At 46.5% G+C, this 19,589-nt stretch overlaps 1 protein-coding gene across 2 annotated transcripts in view; it reads left to right on the top strand.

Moving 5' to 3' along the window:
* Window positions 1-19,589, top strand: part of MACF1 (microtubule actin crosslinking factor 1) — a 1,146,281-nt gene that overhangs the window by 16,130 nt on the left and 1,110,562 nt on the right. The window contains exon 2 of one of the 2 annotated variants that reach the window (XM_085648363.1): window positions 3,757-4,038. In XM_085648363.1, coding sequence (XP_085504489.1) covers window positions 3,801-4,038 — 238 coding nt within the window. In that variant the 5' untranslated portion in view covers window positions 3,757-3,800. Of the gene's footprint in view, window positions 1-3,756; window positions 4,039-19,589 lie in introns of those variants that run through there. The other variant, XM_085648361.1, reaches the window with a different exon arrangement.

Here is a 19,589-nt window from a genome sequence, read left to right as displayed (position 1 = left end):
TGCGACATTGAGCCGTGGACCAGAGCTTTGCAAGGGAGTGATAGTGTTGGGCCCTCTGGTCATACCCTGTGATGAGGAAGGCAGATCCATAAACAATGCATGCGACATTGAGTCGTGGACTAGAGTTGGACCAGGGAGTGATAGTGTTGTGTTCTCTGGTCATACACTGCGGTGACGAGGGCATGCCCATAAATGATGCGTCAGACATGGAGTCGTGCACCAGAGCTAGGCCTGGGAGTGATAATGTTGTGCACTCTGGTCATACACTGCGGTTACGAGGGTATGCCCATAAATGATGCGTGAGACATGGAGTCGTGCACCAGAGCTAGGCCTGGGAGTGATAATGTTGTGCCCTACGGTCATACACTGCGGTGACGAGGGCATGCCCATAAATGATGCGTGAGACATGGAGTCGTGCACCAGAGCTAGGCCTGGGAGTGATAATGTTGTGCCCTCTGGTCATACACTGCGGTGACGAGGGCATGCCCATAAATGATACATGCAACATGGAGTCATGAACAGTGGCCATGAGTAGGGAGATTGAACGGTGTCCTGTAGGCAACTACTGCAGAACTGGAGCCGTGAGTAGTGCCACACTCAGTGCATGATGTGTATTGTGGGTAGTGCCATATTTAGAGGTATCATTGAGTATTGAAGAAAGCGTTGATATGGGTTGCTGAAAACAATGTTTGCTTTGAATCCAAATTTGGCATTTTGCAGGCAAGTTGTGTATTAACGATAGGGTTAGACTGAGACAGGGCGTTGGGTATTGATGACAGCGACACACACTGGAAGCAGTGCTGGATTTTAAAGACATCTCGGGCCTTTGAATGGGGGTTGAAGTCAGCACTGGGTTTTTGATGACAGAATTGAGTTTTTATAAAGATGATGTATGCGCTGGGAGCACCGTTATTTTATGAAGATAGGATTCAGTATTGAAACTTGTCCTGGGTTTTGAAAGCAACCTGGGTGTTTAAGACAAATCTGAATTGTGCTTTGGGCATTCGCGGTAGCACCGGGCATTAGAGGCAGCATTCTGTTTATAGTGGCTAGTATTGAAGACAATATTCAGTTTTAAATACAGTGCTGTGCTTTCAAGAAAATTGTGTATTTCAGGGGAAGCACTGAGCATTGTAGGCATCTCTGCACATTAAAAAAAATGGTAGGTTTAAAATAAATTGCTGAATGTTGATGTTGGTGATTGGCATTGGAAATGGTGTTCTATGTTGAAGAAAGTGTTGGTTATTGAAGAAACATTTGCAATTAGAAAACAGCTTTATTTTGAATACTGTATTGTATTTTGAAGACAACGTGGGTACGGAGATCGCCTTGTCTACAGAAGACCATGTTTAATCTTGAATTTAGAGGCTGGCTTTTGAAGATGTTGTTTGGACTTAAAGTTAGGATAAAGTTTTGAAGACAGCGTTGGACTTTGAGGATAGTTTTGCAAACTAACAACAACGAACCATTTTGATAATGGCATTGCGTTCTTGAAACATTGATGGGGACTGAAACCAGCAGAGCACATTTATGTTTATTCCAGATTGATTACTTTTGATAGTTTTAAAGACCGAGCTGGGTTTTGAATTTCTGTAGTTGGGTGTAGAAGAGTATAGGTTATGTTACGCTACCAGCATCTGTAGAGAACCTGACTAAATAACTGTCAATCAAAAAACAGTGGTTCTTCTAAAAACCAATGAAAGTTCATACACCCTCCCAAGAGGTAAGCGATGTAATAAATGAATCCATATTCTATACTGATATAGCGAGTTTTAGATCATTACATATTGTGAGAAGTCATGCAATATAGCCACAAATAGTTTTGGATTTGATGCAGTGCTCAAGTGTTTGTGTGATTGTGAACCAATTAGAAACCAAAATATGGAGGATAACTCCAATTAGTGGTAAGAGAAACACATTAATGTAGGGCAAGCAGACTAATGTCAACAACATCCTAATAACCAATGTCTTGCTTCCTCCACAAACATCACCTTTGCCACCTTGATGGCACTTAAAGCGTGTGGGTCATCATCGGGACTGATAATTATTAGAGAGCATTGAAAAAAGAAAATTCACTTGATTATTGACCACAAACAAAAAGCAGTGTGGATATTTTACTAGAACTTACAACAGGTGTTTTTTTTATATCAGTATCTATAGCGCACAATTTGATATTGATTAGGCTGTAAAGCCTTTTGGGTAATTTGATAGTGTTTACTGCAGTGTAATGAAGAAATCTTTTGCTTTTGAAGATGGAATTGGATTCTGAAGACATTGTTGAAACAGAGACAGAGTTGTGTACTGAAGACAGCAAAGCTGGATGTTGAAGACATGAGTTTTGAAGGAAGTGTTAGGTTTCAAAGAATGCTGAGTTATTCAGACAGTAAAGGGTGTGGACAACACACACATATTGAAGAAGCTTTTGGATATTGAAGAAAAATGTCTTTCCTGCTGAAGATGGTTCTGCTACTGAATAAAATAAATACAGCATTAGATTTTGGGACGATGTTGGACATGGCTGATACAGACAGTGTTTTAAAGACCATATTGGGCCTTGAAGACTGACTTAAGTTGAGAGAGGAATATAAAGGAAGTTTTGAAGGAATTGAAAACGCTAACATTGGTGTTTCATATTGAATGACATATCCAGATTTGAACATGACATTGGGCATTGATGACAATATTGGCTACCGAAGGACGTTTTGTCTGCAGAAGAAAGTGTTAGGTTTTGAATGGGTGAAATGGGTGCACACAAACCATGGTTGGATCACCACTAACAAATTCAGACCACTAGGAACCACCTACATGAAATGAGCACCTTCATTTTTTCTCTATTGCAATCATATATGCTAGGTCCTATTGCTAAGGCTATTTCCAGCAGCAAAAGCTTCCAGTTGCAGCAGGCACTTTTAAACCAATATTTCAGGGCATCTCTCGATGAGATGGTACTAATGCTGCCTCCTTTTTTGTTTATATCCTTTGTTGTACTATTCTGCATTTTGTTTTGTGAATAAAGACACACACATTCATGCCAAGGAAGGGAAAGGAAGTGAAAGTAAATGTGGCCAATAATACATCTTATTTAAAGCAACTGTCCTAATAAACATATATTCACATGTTTATTACTCAAGTTTCTTACCACATTACTGCAAAATGAACACGAGAAAGCACTTTTTACTGCCTCACAGATTGCTTCGTACAATTATTTTACACAAGGAAACAACTCTCCTAATAGTCACGAAGTCTCTTGAATGTGATTTTCCCGTACTGCACTAATTTAACTCTTTGCATCCTCATTTTGTTAAACCCCTTTTGTTAAAACAAGTACATATCATGTATACTGGGAGGGAGAGAAAGGACATCTTGACTTAGTCGAGGCTTCACCTCTCGTGAATCACAGCTCAGATAGATCTGACTCGCCAGTGAGTTATATTGTATATAATTACTTTGTGTCATACTGTATCCAAATTTTCCAAAACCCTGAATGCTCTCCCACTTTATCCTTGGGTAGTCAGTACTCAAATAATGGACAACCAGTGACTAGTACAATAGTCCCTGGGGTGCAAAAGGTAAATGTCATATACTCCCAGAGAACTGTCTGATAAGCATCGATGTTCCAGGCACCTGCAGAAAAGGCCGACCAGTAAGTGTTAAGTCGGAACATGGCGTTGGATAGCTTCCGAAACACTCTAGGTGATGAAGTCATGCTAGAAGCCGATCGGATCCTCCTGACCGTAGCTTTCTCTTTCCTCCTAGATCCACATCACGGCAAGACAACTGCATCTTCCAACACTTGGGTGATGTCTTCTTCAGATGAGGAGACCCTCAGTGAGCGGTCATGCCGCAGCGAACGGTCCTACCGGAGTGAGCGGTCTTACCGAAGTGAGCGGTCCTACCGCAGCGAGCGGTCAGGTAGCCTGTCGCCATGCCCACCTGGAGATACTTTGCCCTGGAACCTGCCCTTACACGAGCAGAAGAAGAGGAAGAGCCAGGATTCGGTCTTGGACCCGGCAGAGCGGGCTGTGGTCAGAGTAGCAGGTAAGAATGGTGCTAAAAGGGTTACATATTCATATGGTACTCACCACAAATTGATTAGCCTACACATGTCGTACCCATCTTATGAATACTTCTTGTTCGACCTCAGAAGGTTGAAAGACTATGTTGGCACTGGAGGGGTCGCCCATCCAATTGAGCGGTCCTGCTGCCCTATGTGGCTTCTTCTGCTTTTCCTAGAATCAAGGGCTGTGGCCTTGCTGCCTGTCCACGGCTGCCCTGAGTTGGATTCCTGTACCGTAAACACATCTTCGGTATCCCAAATTCCTCCCCCATCCCTCAAACACCGTCAGATCATCTATTAACCTCCTAATCCCCCGTCCTAGGAAACGGTCTGCCCAAAGAGACCAAGAGATGGAAGCCGTCTCCACGTCGCCATGGGAACGCTGAGGGTTGAGTAAGCATTCCTCTAGTTGCCATGGTTACTGAGCTTCTGAATGGGAAATGTTTCCCTCTGAAGAACCCATCCCCCTTTCACCACCTTGTTCTGGAGCAGACTCCACCCCTTGCAGCCTCACCCTCTACACACTGCACCCCTTTCACACAGCACCCCTTACACACTGCACCCTTTACACACTGCCCCACTTTATACACCCCTGAGGGCCGAGAACCCTTCAAAAACCTGCGCCCCGTCTATGCCGGCGTAAATGAACGGCGGTCAAAACAAATGCTGTAGGGCTCCCTAGTTCTTTGAGCTTTGTTGTGCCTGGGAAGTGGGGTCCAGCCGGCCAGACGTCTGCCATAGAGCGGTACTGGAACGAATGGCACGGAGCTGCTATGCTGGGGGCAGCTGCTCAGACTGTTTCATGACGCGGTGCTGTCAGGACTCTTATGTGGATACAGCAGTTCACAGTACAGCAGCACAGGGAGGGCGGTCATCACAATGCCCAGGGTAAATCGGCTCAGTCGGGGCTTGTTTATGATGCTGAATTGGGTCAGCTGCTCAGAACGTCTACTGCTATGAGTCTGGTTGCACTGGGAAGCAGCAGCTCAGACAAGAACAGAGTCATGTCTGCTCCTAGGGTTTTGTACTGGTATTGTATTGCCGCAGTGATATAGCGCTTCATACCCCGTCGTAGGGGTGGAGGCGCATTATCTGATGGGTAGCACTCGTCCCCGTTGGGGAGTCCATGGCTGTCAGAGTTATATTTGTTGTGATCCAATGTGAGAGGTATTTTGATGCCGCGCACGAGCGACCAGAGAGGTGCTCTTATGGTGCCTCGGGGTGCAACACCTAGCAGTGTGATGGAGGACGTGTGATTGATAAAAGTGCAAATTGTACTTCACTGGTGATTCTAAGTCACTCTAAATGATTACATAGCGCCAACCTATCCGCAGGGGCCTTTACAACGCAATGGGGGAAATCCGTCTGACCGGGGGACCTGGGTAGGAATTGTTACAGAACACAGTGGTCCCGCCAAAATTATTTAAATCATATAATGCTTGGTGCCCAATATTACAAAGACACCTCAACAAGTTGGGTTGCACGGTTCTTTATAAAGAGTGTAAAACGATCACTGCAAAATATATTATCTTATCATTACACTCTTTATAAAGAATTGTACAACCCAACTTATTGAGGTGTCTTTGTACTATTGGGTACCAAGTATTATATGATTTAAAAAATTTCGTTGGGACCACTGTATGCAGAGGGGCAGCAGGCTGCCGTGTGCATTTACACCAAGAAAGGGCAGTATTCAGTTGTTGGACATGGTCAGGTAGCCTTTTGTTTGCTTTTTTCCTCCTGTGTTTTGCTGATTCTCTTGTGTAGCCTCGGGGCTCTGGGCACTTTCTCACAGTGTGAAAGTGCGCGCACCCTTCCTGCTCGTGTTAGGAAGTGCTGCTGACTTGATGTATTGAAACTTAGGCCGGTTATATGCGTCTCCAGTTAAATTTCATTCCGATCTCTGTCTGATCCCTTCCCACTCTCCCCTTTTACCCCCTTCATCAACTCTGCCTTCACCTCTAGCAAAAGGCCTTTGGTCCAAAAATAGTAGCAGGTGTCATTTCCTGTTGTAGGCAAGTCTTGATTCCGCCTTTCTAAATGCCGGGGCTTTGGAGCAATGTGTGTTGCTTGAGTCTGCAGGACATGGCAGCTCCTGTGTGCCCTGCAGAGCCCAGCCCTTGTTTGCCTTGTTCGTTCAAGAACTCAGGCCTTGGGCTTACGGTGGCATCTCTGGAGGTGATTTTTAGGGGGGCACACATGGGGCGGGGTGTAGATAAAACTGGTGGGGCCACCTACAATGGGAGATCATGAGATATATATTTTTTTTTTAAAACACTTTTTATTGATAACCAAGACAGCGAAAATAACCATGACAATGACATTGCAGAAATGTGTACATTAGCCGTTACCACCAGTCCACAACCCCCTATACTCAGCAGCCAAGCTATTCTCTGCTGTTCCCTATCCAGTGATCTTCCCCCACATATCGTCGCCACCATACCATCTCCCATTCCGGTTTCCCCCATTCTAGTCTCCCCTAGGGACTTCCTAGTCAGTGTCCTGCTGATCCAGCGCAGCCCTTCCCTGTATCCGCTTTTGCTCATTTCTAAGTTCAACTGTCGGGGAGACGCAGATATTACCCCTATACCTGTTCCACTTGCCCCATTTGGTATCCCATTTTCGCGGGCACCCCCTCCCTGTGAACACCGTTTTCTCCGCTAGCATGGCATAGTCCATGTCTTTAGCCCAGTCCACTAACCTCGTGGCGGTACCAACCCCCCAACGCTGCGCGATGTTCCTTTTGGCTACCCCCCATCCCCCTGTGGCCCATTCTTGCTCGACTGGTGTGAGGTCCGTCGCCTCCCAGATGTTTAGCAGGCATAACCGAGGTGACGGGTGTATGGACTTGTCGCAAACTCTAGCCATTTGCCTAGTGACGCCGGCCCAGTATTCCCTTATGTGGGGGTACTCCCATATGATGTGGAAAAATGTGCCAGTGAGTGCACACTGCTGGAGCCATTGCGAGTCCGGCCGCCTCCCGAGTCTGTGCAACAATATGGCGTCAAAATATACCCTATGGAGGACTTTAAGTTGTACCAGCCGAAGACGCAAGGGGATAGCCACTTCTCTAGGGGAGGCCAATGCCTCCCTCCAATCCTCGTCCGGCAATGCCCCAACGTCGGCCTCCCAGGCCGCTCTAAGCTTGGCCATCGGGTCACTCCTATTATTGATCAGTTTCTTGTACGTGAGCGATATGGCTTTTCGGGTCATAGGGTCCAACAGGAGCCTATCCTCCAGGGGAGAGGAGGCCGGGAGGGAGGCGCCTTTGGGTCGAGCCGAGTCTATGGCATGGCTAATCTGTAGGTAGCGAAAGCCCTCTGTGGGGGCTAACTGATATTTGTCCTGAAGCTCCGGGAACTATGCCGTTCTCCCTTTGACCCACAAGTCACTCACCCTGGAGATTCCGATCAAGTCCCACTTGTCGAAACCGACGTATGAACTAAGTCTCCCCAGAATGTCCGACTCCCATAATGGGGTTGCCTTCGTCAGGCGCCTCTTCCATCCCGTCTGATTCTGAACCCTCTGCCAAACCTCCACCGTGCGCGCCGTCGGGCCTCTCAGCCCCAACCTCCTGTGGTTGGTGTACAGGGCTCTGTTGTACCTCCCTTTACCCAGTATCCAGTGGTCCGTTCGGAAGCTCGGATCGTCATGTCGCCCAAACACCCAACTGTTGATAGCCGTCAGCTGCGCGGCTTGATAATATCGACGCAAATCCGGCAGACCTATTCCCCCATCATACCATCCCATCGTTAGCTTGGCCATTGCAATCCGCGGCGGCTTATTGTCCCATAGCAGTTCATGCACCGCGTCATCTATATGTGAGAAGTAGGAGTTGGGAATCGGAAAAGGCGCGTTCTGCAACGCATACAAAAAGCGGGGTAGTGCGAGCATCTTAAATAGGGACGCCCTCCCAAACACAGTGAGAGGAAAGGTTTTCCAATGCGTCACGTCCACCCGAAATCGCCGCAATGCCCCCAGAAGATTCTTCTCCAAGAACACCTGAGCGTCTGCGGTGATGAATATCCCAAGGTATAGGAACCCCTGACTGGCCAGCGGGATAGAGTAGCCCCTGGGACTCAGGGGAGGTTCGCCCCAGAGGGGGTACATCTGGGATTTAGACCAGTTTATTTGGTATCCAGAATGCGCACCAAAGATGTGGAAGATGTGGAGCACCCGACGCAGCGACCGAGCAGGGAAGGCTAGGTATAACAAGATATCGTCGGCATATAACGATATGCGGTCCTCGTGCCCCTCCGTCCACCTCAGGCCTCTGATCTCGTGGTCCCCCCTTATCCACACCGCCAAGGGCTCGAGAACCAATGGATCATGAGATATTTGAGCAGACTGTGAATTAAACAATATTATGACCTGTGGAAGGGGAAAGATCTTCAGAGTGTCTTAATCACTCCCGTTCTCCTCTGCATCCTCTGTACACTACTCTCTTTTGCAGTCTCTTTGTGAGACAGTTAAGCTCTCATTCTCCTCATACCTTTATGAAACAATATTCATATCTCAGACCACATCTCTTTCCTCTTCAAAACACTCTTTTCATTCTCTCCTGCACATGCTTCCTTGCATCTCCTTCACTTGACCCACACACACAATACATTCACTCACCTATACACACTGCATTTTCTTTAACTTTCATCTTGTCACTATTTTGACAGCTGTGTATCTCATTTTCGCATGTCATCATATTTACAACTGGCACTCCTGACAATTGCTCTGTGCGCTCTGCAGAGAGGCCAATGATTGTATGAGCAAGCATTCCGAAGCACTGCGAGAAATTTCCACTGCCTTCGGCCTGACCTCCATGGCTCTCAAATCATGATCCACCCATAAACTGAATTCACACTGCTGCATAGAAGCGACTCTTTTTACACTATGCACTATACTCAAGTGATATGTTACATGAAAAAACTACAGAAACACACCATCCTGGAAAAAGCAAATACCCGTAGGGAATGCAAAAGTGAGTAAAACATAAAATGTAAACAGGAATAATATTGCTATGACAGGGACTAGAGAGCAATGCCTGTTTTAGCCTGTGTGGATGTCGCTGGTGGTATGACACAATGAGGGGCAGCAAGAGGGAAGGACATTTACAGATGGGGCACCAGCCCTTGCAGGCCCCTCTTAGCGATGCCACTTGGTTTTTGAAGCTTTCTAGGTAAAAATCAAACTACCTATCCTGTTTCAAGGCTGGTCGCAGAGTCTCGGGCTTGCTTTCCTGGTTCCTGAGCACTTGGCCACTCCTTGCTGGTTGTTACCATTGCAAGTATTGCCAGAAACCTGTGTATCATTATTTTTAAGGTTGAGAGCCCTGACGACTAGTAACTTTACACTCTTAACCTTGATTAGATTGCAGCTACAAAGCACTAAGAAAGTGCAAGACAATGGTACACACACACACACGCGCGCACACACACACACACACACACACACACACACACACACACACACACACACACACTCTCTCTCTCTCTCTCTCTCTCTCTCTCTAAATCTGTTTCAAGAACAGAGTTGTAATTAAGTCTCTTTCTGGGTTCATTCAGAGTTGTAAGAGTGCCCTTTAAATGTGTAAGTTCATCTACACCACCACTTCAATATAAATAAAAATAACAGTAAATTAAAGAAGACAATAAGACCCTAGCAATTGTGCTGGTCTAAGCAGACAAAGGAGCCTGCAGTTCAAATCCTGGGGTCTCAGAGTTCTGTAATAGAAAATATGCCAGAGGAACAAAATAAAAATGGCGGAATGCCTTTGACAACTACCTGCCTGACTTTGGCTCACATGTCACATTTGAAACTACGCTGCCTCGAAATGTCAATTTTTAGGCTTCGCCTACACAATGTGCTGTCTCTGCAAGACTTTTGTTTATATTCAGTGGGCTTACAGCCCGTCCATAGCTTACCATTTGTTCAGTGTCCCTCTCATTTGCTACGTTTGTCATGGCATGCAGGTGTCATGTCATCTTCTTTGTGTTTGGCCCTCCCCTGGAGCATGGACCAAGTACTTGTGTCCGTCCACCCATTGCTCCTATTTTTGTAGCTACTTGTTTTGTGTTCAAGAACTCCATATGAGTGCTTGTGCTTTCAGTCTATCTTCCATATCCCCTTCCATGCAACTTCTATTCCCTCCCACCCACCGCCCTTCATGTTGCTTCTCTCTCCTCCAACCCTCTACCGTGTACTCTATGCCACTGCACTCTTCTCTACACCACTGCACTCTACCTCACTGCACTCTACTCCGCACCACTCTTCTTTATGCCACTGCACTCTACTCCATTCTACTCTACTCTGCACCACTCTACTGTATACCAATGCACTCTACACCACTGCACTCTACTCTGCACCACTCTACTCTACGCCACTTCACTCTACTCTGCACCACTCTACTCTATGCCACTGCACTTTACACCACTCTACTCTACTCTGCACCACTCTACTCTATACCAATGACCTCTACGCCACTGTACTCTACTCTGCACCACTCTTCTCTACGCCACTCTACTCTACTTTGCACCACTCCAATCTATGATCTTGCACTCAACACCATTCTACTCTGCCACTACACTTTACACCACTCTACTCGACTCTGCACAACTCTGCTCTACCCCACTACACTCTACACCACTGTAATCTAGGTCACTATTCTCTACGCCACTGCACTCTACCCCACTGCACTGTACGCAACTGTACTCTATGCCACTGCACTCTACAGAACTCTGCTGTGCACCCTTCTACTCTACGCTACTGCATTTTACGTCACTGCACTCTATGACACTGCACTTTATGTCACTGCACTCTACAACACTCTACTCTGCACCCTATGCCACTGCACTCTATGTCAGTCTACTCTACTCTTCACAGCTCTACTCTACGCCACTGCACTCTATGTCACTGCACTGTATGCAACTGCATTCTATGACACTCTACTTTGCACCACTCTATGCCACTGCTTTTTACGGGCGCTGCACTTTATGCCACTGCGCTCTGATACTCCACTCTGTATCACCCTACTCTATGCCACTGCACTCTATGCCACTGCACTCTACGCCTCTCTGCTCTACTCTGCACCACTCTACTCTATACCATTGCACTCTACGCCACTGCATCCTATGCCACTCTACTCTGCACCACTGTATGCAAATGCATTGTAAGCCACTAGACTCTAATCTACGCCACTGCACTCTAGACCAATGCACTCTACACAATCCTAGTCTATGAAACTGCACTGCAATTGATTGTAATTGCATTTATATAGTGCTTACTACCCCTGTCGAGGCGTCAAAGCACTTTTTCGGTGAGTAGCACGCTACTCCGGAACCCAAAAAGGATTAGTGGTGAATTAGTATAGTGAGATATCAAATTAATTTGAGCGGTGGATATGTTAGTCTATTATTTGGATTAAAAAAGGATAGTGGAGGGATAGAAGAGGGAAGGATTTGTATTTCTAGAGAGCTTGTTACCCCTGATGAGGTGTTGAATTGCTTTTCACTGAGTAGCATGCTACTCCAGAACCCAAAAAAGGTTTAGTGTTGAGTTAGTCTAGGGAAATATGAAATTAATTTGAGCAGTGAACATTTTAGTCTATTATTTGGATTGTAAAAGATAGTAGAGAGATCGATGAAGGAAGGGTTTTCATTTATATAGCGCTTGCTACCCCTGATGAGGTGTTGAAGTGCTTTCGGTAAGTAGCACGCTACTCTGGAACCCAAAACCCAAAACGTTTTTTTTTGTGAATTTGTATATTGGTAATCTACTGTACTCTGCACCACTACACTTTACGCCACTCTTAACTACTCTGCACCACTGTGCTCTATGTCACTGCACTCTACGCCACTCTACTCTACTCTGCAACACTTAACTTTATGTCGCTGCATTCATGCCACGGCAATCTACAACGTTATACTCTGTGCCACTCTATTCTACTTCATTGCATTCTATGCCACTGCACTCTACACCACTCGACTCTACTCTGCACCACTCTGCTCGATGCCACTGCACTCTACTCTGCATCACTCTACTCTATTCCACGGCACTCTACACCACTCTACTCTGCACCACTGCACTCTACACAGAACCACTCTACTTCATGCCACTTCCCTGTTGCAACCACGGATCAGGATCATTCAATGAATATCCCGTACCCACCCCCAAGTGAACAACAAAATATCCATCCTTCGATTAAAGGCCTTTACTGTTATGTTTGCTCCCTCCCTAAACACGCAATTGAGATAATGGACCTCATCACTACCCATCAACCTGACATGTGCTTCCTTTCCAAAACCTGGCTTAATCCCTCGACTACACCGTGCCTCCCCATAGCCATTCCCACAAACTATAACCTACTTAGACTAGATAGAGAAATTAAAATGGGGGCAGAGTCGCAATTACTTTCCACAACCCACTTAAAGTCACTTGCTTGGATACCCTTCACGAGGATTGCGTAGAGGTCTGCATCTTTAATAGGGAGATCACACCAGGAGATTCTTGGAAGGGTGCCTTAGTTTATCGCCCTCCAGGACCCAAAAAAACCTTCAGTCATAAAGTAACGGAATGTCTTGCCCCTCATGTGCTTTCTTCTAATAAATTTCTTTTAGTCTGGGACTTTAACTTCCACGCAGATTTGGTTGCAGACTCTGAAACACAACAACTTGTTTCAGATCTGGAGATGTTAGGGCTCTTTCAGAAAATTACTGGCCCTACACATTTTGCTGGTCACACGTTAGATCGTGTTTTGACTAATGCCTTGGACCTTCAGGTGAATTCTGCCTCTCCTCTAATCTGGTCAGACCATTCTATGTTTAGCTTCCAGATCCCTTTCAAAGAAATACAATCTAGTAGGAAGAATTAATTCCAAAGAATGACTAGGCCCTGGAGGAAAATCTCAGATTCCTCTTTCTCTTCTACTCCCCCCTCAACATATCATAGAATTCCTAGATATTAACAGTGCACTCACAAATTTCCAAGAACCTTTTGCCCTGACCTTGGTTATAGTCACACCTCTAAAACCAAATCGCCGGAACTCCATCAGGCATCACGCTCCATGATTCTCAGAAGAACTTAAAGAAGAGAAATCAGCCTGCAGGAAATTGTAGAGAAGATGGCACCCCTCCAAATCCTCCTCTGATAAAATGACTTACAAATTAGCCTCTAGCATTTATCATAAAAAGCTTAAAGCCACTTATGAGTTTAATCTTATCATAGAATCGACAGTGCTGGCAGTTCAACCAAAGAACTCTTTAGAGTATTAAATGAGTTAATGAGCCCTACTGCCTGTATTTCTTCCATTCCAGCGTCCCAGGAATTGTGTGACGTCCTGGTATCCATTTTGAGGGGAAAATTGAGAATATATACAGGGACCATGCTAACCATCCCTCTCCCACCCACTCTCTGGCCACCATTCCCCATACTCATTTTTTCTTCCACCACTTTGGAGCACCATGAACCCATCACCCTAGAAGTCAAGTCAGGTTCCCCCTCTGACCTTTCTCCATCACACATTATGATGCCACTTGCTAACACTTTGCTCCCAGACATCACAGCACTATACAACCTCTCTCTCAACACTGCCACTGTACCACAGAACCTCACACAGTACTGAAACCACACTGATGGGGATTCTGGACACCATCACACTCTCCCTTCACGAGGGTTGTCCAGCCATGCAGGTGCTGCTTGATCTGTTGGAGGCCTTCGACACCATCTCACACTCCATCATTGTCCAAAGACTTTCCAAGATTGGTGTCAAAGGCAAAGCCCTTGGCTTGTTTCAGAATTTCCTTAGCAATTGTACTCAAACCATGAACCTAGGTCCATTCAAATCTTTTGTCATGCCACTGGACTAAGGAGTACCTCAGGGCTCCTCATACAGCCCTATGCTCTTTAACATATATGTTGCACCACTGGCTCAAGTGGTAAGGTCCTGTGGCCTTGAGGCCATCTCATATGCAGTTGATACAAAATTGCTTCCTGGATGTCCCGGAATCGCCTACAGATAAATGGTGATAAAAAGGAGTTAGTGCTATTTGGCAAGGCCCACAACTACTGGTTGGATGATTGGTGACCATCTGAACTAGGCTTTTCAACCCAACCCAAAAAGGTGGTAAAAAAACTTGGTATCCTAATTGATGACAATCTTACAATGAGACAGCAGGTACGTTCCACATGCGGCACCTGTTTTGGTATAAATCGCATGCTGAGAAGAGCATTTAATTGGTTGCCTCTCCATGCAAGAAAAACGTTCACGCAAGCTCTTGTGGTTAGCTGCTTAGGTAAAGGTCCAGAATATCTCTAAAACAAAATCTTCCCGTCTCTGCCCACCAGAAATCTGAAATCAAAGGATCAACTCTTTCTCCGGCCACGCCGCATTCGCACAGCCAGACATGGGGGCCGATCCTTTCCCTAGCTTGGCCCACATCACTGGAATAGACTTCCATTGCACATCCCTGTGTGCTCGATTTTGTTCAATTAAAACAACTTCTAAAAATCTGGCTTCTCTAACCACTCCTCTCTGCCTTTCGACCTCTTTCTGGGTCTGCGCTCTAGCACCGAGATACCCCATCTGCAGTGATTTGCTGCGCTGTATTAGGAATTAGTAACATAACATAATTGCACTCTACTCTGCACCACTCTACACCACTGCACTCTACTGTGCACCACTCTGCTATAAGCCACTGCACTCTACGCAACTATACTCTACTGTGCACCACTCTACTCTACGCCACTGCGCTCTAAGCCTCTGCACTCCATGCCGCTGTACTCTACTCTGCACCACTCTACACCACTGCACTCTAGGCCACTACACTACACTCTGCACCACTCTACTCTACTTTGCACCACTCTACTCTATGCCATTGCACTCTTCGCCACTGCACACTATGCAACTGCACTCTACATCACTCTACTCTACTGCACTCTATGCCACTGCACTCTTCACCACTCTGCTCTACTCTGCACCACCCTACTCTGTGCCACTGCACTCTACACCACTGCACTCTACACCACTCCACTCCACGCCACTCCAATCTGCTCTATACCACTCCTCCCCACGCCACATCATTCTACTGTATGCCACTTCACTCTATGCCACTCTACTCCACTGTACGCCACTCTACTCTATGCCATGCCATGCCACTCCACTCCACATAGTGCCACTCTGTGCTTCTGTACCCCACTCCACTCAATTCGACTCTACTCTATGGGACTTTACTCTATGCCACTTCATTCTACGCCACTTCATTCTTCCTCACTTCACTCTACACCACTCTACTCTATGCCACTCCAAACCACTCTACTCCACTTTACTCTACGTCACTCTATTCCCCTCTATGCCACTCTACTACACTCCAAACTGCTCTACACCATGCCAATCCACTCTACTCCACTCCACTTTACGCCACTCCACACCACTTCACTAACGCCACTGCACTCCACACCATTCTTCTCTACTCTATGTCACTCTGCACCATTCTATGTCACTCCAATCCACTCTGTGTTTCTCTCTGCTCTACACCACTCCACTGTATGCCCCTCTGCGCCACTCCACTCTATTCCACTTCACTCTACGTCACTTCACTCTATGCCACTTTACACCACTCCAAGCCAATCTGCTCTGCGCCACTCCACTCTACGCCACTCCACAATGCTCTATGCTATGCCACTCCACTGTATTCGACTCCACTTTACGCTGCTGTACAACATGGCTAAAAGATATTGATTGGCATAGCCAATAGTTCTTGTGTAGGCAAAACCTATTGGCTTTGCCAATGCGTGTTAATATTCTGGGCATCGTTTTCAACCCCTGAAGCTGAGAGTGTACATTTACCAAAGAGAATATGTATTCCCACAACTTCTCTCTGAGCCCTGAGTTTGGCACGAGATCTAAAACAAAGTAGTGCTTGGTGAATTTGTATTATGGAGATCACCATGGGCCATAATTGACCCGAAATGTGTTTATGTATTGAATATTCTATCTAATGTTACCTCGGTTCCAGTGCTTAATTTGTGCTGGTGGGTTCCGGTACTCTGCACCGCACTTAATTGTCAACACCAGCACTGATGACAGTTTGCCACATGGTGGTGCTGCTCAGCTAATTTAGAAATCAGCACAAGAGGTTGCTTATCAATACAATATACATTAAAAAATTGCTAATACCTGCCTTCACAGCCATTCCTATAGCTTTGAGGATCTGGAATTGTCGGAATTGTCACACTTGCAGGAGAGAGATGGTTAGTAGTTGTTTTGGTACCGTCATTGGCTGTGATGACAGGGGCAGTGGCGATGCAAGCTGCAGTGGCCTCCGGGTCAGAGCCCTGGCACTTATTATTGTACAAATTAAGCACTCTTTGGTTCCCTCAGAGTGTCTCCTCCTTATACATGTAGGTGGCCGTGAGTCATTCAATTTGAAGAGGTTCCTTGGCCAGAAATGGGCAGCAGCAGCAGCACGGCAACACAGCATTTTCTCAGCAGTTGGGTACACTTTAATTCTGGCAGATTAATAGCATTTAACATTTGCTTTCTTTCCCACACAACATGCCAAACACTCATTTTTATTTAATGTCGTCTGATGACAAGCATCCTTCCACATTTAGGCCTATATAGTCTGCCTTATGGGAAAACCAAATACAACGTCTGTGCACAATGGCGGCCTCAAATCTACATCGGATCTGTTTTATATAATGTTAAGGATGTTTCCCATAGCGCACCTTTCGCCACAGTTGGCCTCTTGAATCTGGGTGGAAAGGGCATTCTAGCTCTTGGGCAGGGCAAGGCAGGTGTTCAAGACACCTCAAAAGGATGTACGATCTTCAACCTCTCCAAGGTGAAGGGATCGGCTCTCCCAGAGCCCTGATACCCAAACTGAGACCGCTCTGCCTCTTCTGCCAGCTCATATCTTCTTGATATTATCCTACCAGAAATTTCAAAAATGGGGACTTCTTGGTGGCTGGTAGCATGCCAGTCTCTCTGAATCACAAGGGGTGGGGTATGCAAACTGGTATTACAATGGGACACAAAGCCTGAAATAAATCTGTTCCAACACTGAGTACCAACGTGGAGACTCACTCACTGACCACCTATGGTTTCATCATTTCAGGGGACATAGCAGGTGGGTGGCTCCATGCTGTAGTTGTTGACAGGAAGTCAGACAATAGTTGGCTAAAAACTGGGCCATTATAGGATGAACATTAGTTGGGAAGCTTAAGACATAGAATTATTTTCAATAAGTATGTTTTTGAAAGGTTTTTATTGAGTTTCTATATGAGAGAAGTGTCAGATCCAATTCTGAGGGCCCAATGATGTACTATAGATCAATATAATTAAAAGCATCTGGACCTCTTAAATAGAGCACATAGCACCTGATTTAGAGTGTGGAGGGTTGGCAATGAAGTAAAATATTCTGTCACCTTGATGGAGTACCCGTCGTCCCCATTTAGAACAGTTCGCTGGACCTTCGGACATCTCTCGTTATTGGCAGGAACGACCATCACTTCGTTTCTTGTCAATGAGTTGAACGTTTTGCAGACGGCTCAGCCAAATATGACAGCCTTTCATTCCCAAAGCGGAATTTTCTTTTTGAAAAATCAAAAACGAATGGCCCCCTACTCCATGGAAGTGATCTCCCAGAGTGTGGCGTTCTCTTATACACTTTCACTGTTGCTTACCGCCAGGGAGAGTGAAAACTGGCTATCCGCCCGTCAACTCTAAATCGGGTGGGTGGTCAAATAGCCAAAACTCTGACGTGTGTCAGCAACAAAGCCGGAGTACGCTCCGTCGCTGACATACTTACGGTCCGCCCGTCGGTAAATCAGGTAGGCGGACTGAAGGTTTGGCAGAGAGTGCCCTCCCCGCCAAACCCTAATGGCCCAGAGTCATGAATTTACAGTCATGTTCCCCTCCAGTTCAATGGCAGACTGTGATTCAGGGGCTGAACAGAGGAGTCCCTCGTTGAACAGCCGCCGGCAAGACAAGCTGTCATGCGCGGGTAAAGCTGCTGGGAATTATGGAAAAGGCCACTGCACTCTACACCATTGTACTCTACTCTATGCCACTCTGCGCCTTTCTATGTCACTCCACTCCATTCTATGCCACTCTGCGCCACTCCACTCTATACCACTTCACTCTATGTCACTTCACTATATGCCACTTTACACCACTCAAGGCCACTCTGCTCTGCGACACTCCACTCTACGCCACTCCACACTGCTCTATGCCATGCCAGACTGTGCCGGGCTGATGATTTTGATCTATCCTGGTCCCCAGTGAGGATCAGGGCATGGCATCATCTCTTCTTGTGTTCACTGGCCCAGTTACTGTGTCTCTGGCAGACAATGGCAATGTCACATGCTTGATCCAGGGATGAAACCTTTTATGAAAAAGCTTTATTGTCGCTAAGGTGTTCCCTGTTGCTGTGGTCTGACCAACATTATCCTCAAGTGAACTCAAATTACTTGTGGGGGATTTCATCCTATTTTTTTTTGTTTCTGATGACTGCTTGTTATTTATTCTTAAATATTCAAAGCCTATTTCCTCTCCCTCGCCCTCGTCACATATCAATCCCATCACTTTCTCAAAGGTGAGAGTGGTTGCTTCTGCGTTTCATCTTCATCTAGACCTGGACCATCTTGTCCCTTGGCTGGTTGGTGAACCCCTGGGAGTCCCATCGGGGGAGCCTGCTAGACCCCGGCGCTGGCGAAGCAGAGCTAGGAGCAGCGGGGTAGGGAGGGGGAGAGTATACAGAGAATGGGGGACAAGGGGATGCTATGGATGCCTTCCCTTCAGTCCCCGTTGTACCTAGAGAAGCTTGACTCCTAAGCACTGGAGTGCAACGCTCAGAAACTCTTCCTACACACAACAGCTTTCCGCATTGGTCGAGGAGCAGCCTTTGCATGTGGTTGATGAAGTGGCCTTCTTCATCCCACTGGTGATGGTCATCTTCTGTCTTCTACAGTTGGTGCTTCTCCATGGCTTCTGAGACACTGCCAGGCCACCAGGAGCCCAAGGACTTTGTGCTGGTCTGTGAATACAGGGTGTTTGATTGGCAGCTGGCAATAGCATGGTATCAATGTCAGGGTAAAAGTAGTTATTCTAGCTGCAGGATAAGGTGGTGGGTCCTGCAGGAAGAGCGGTAGCGCTTCCCTGCATTAATTAAAGGCACAACCAGCACCAACAGGTAGGTGAAAACGTAAGCAGGCCCACCTGCACTCCTCACAAGCTCATGGTTCTCCCCGCCCCTGTATCGGCGCCATGCTGGTATTGCTGAGAGCGCAAAGAGATGGATGCCTGGTGTTACAACCTGACCAGGCTGCAATCTAGCATGGTCGAAGGCATCCCATGCTGCCCTACACCCCAGATAATTCAGCTTCAGGGGCCCACAGAAGGACCAGAGACACATACCGGCACTGCAAGAGGTACATGTGTCACAGGACTGCAGCTCGCGACAGCAACCGAAGCGCCTGTGTCTGCTAATGAGACATCACCACCCATTTATAGCAGGCTCTCTAGATCTGCAAAGGCATTGCA

The sequence above is a fragment of the Triturus cristatus genome, chromosome 3_2 (genome assembly GCF_964204655.1).
Source record: "Triturus cristatus chromosome 3_2, aTriCri1.1, whole genome shotgun sequence".
Classification (NCBI taxonomy): Eukaryota; Metazoa; Chordata; class Amphibia; order Caudata; family Salamandridae; genus Triturus; species Triturus cristatus.
This window is presented reverse-complemented; position numbering and strand designations above follow the sequence as displayed.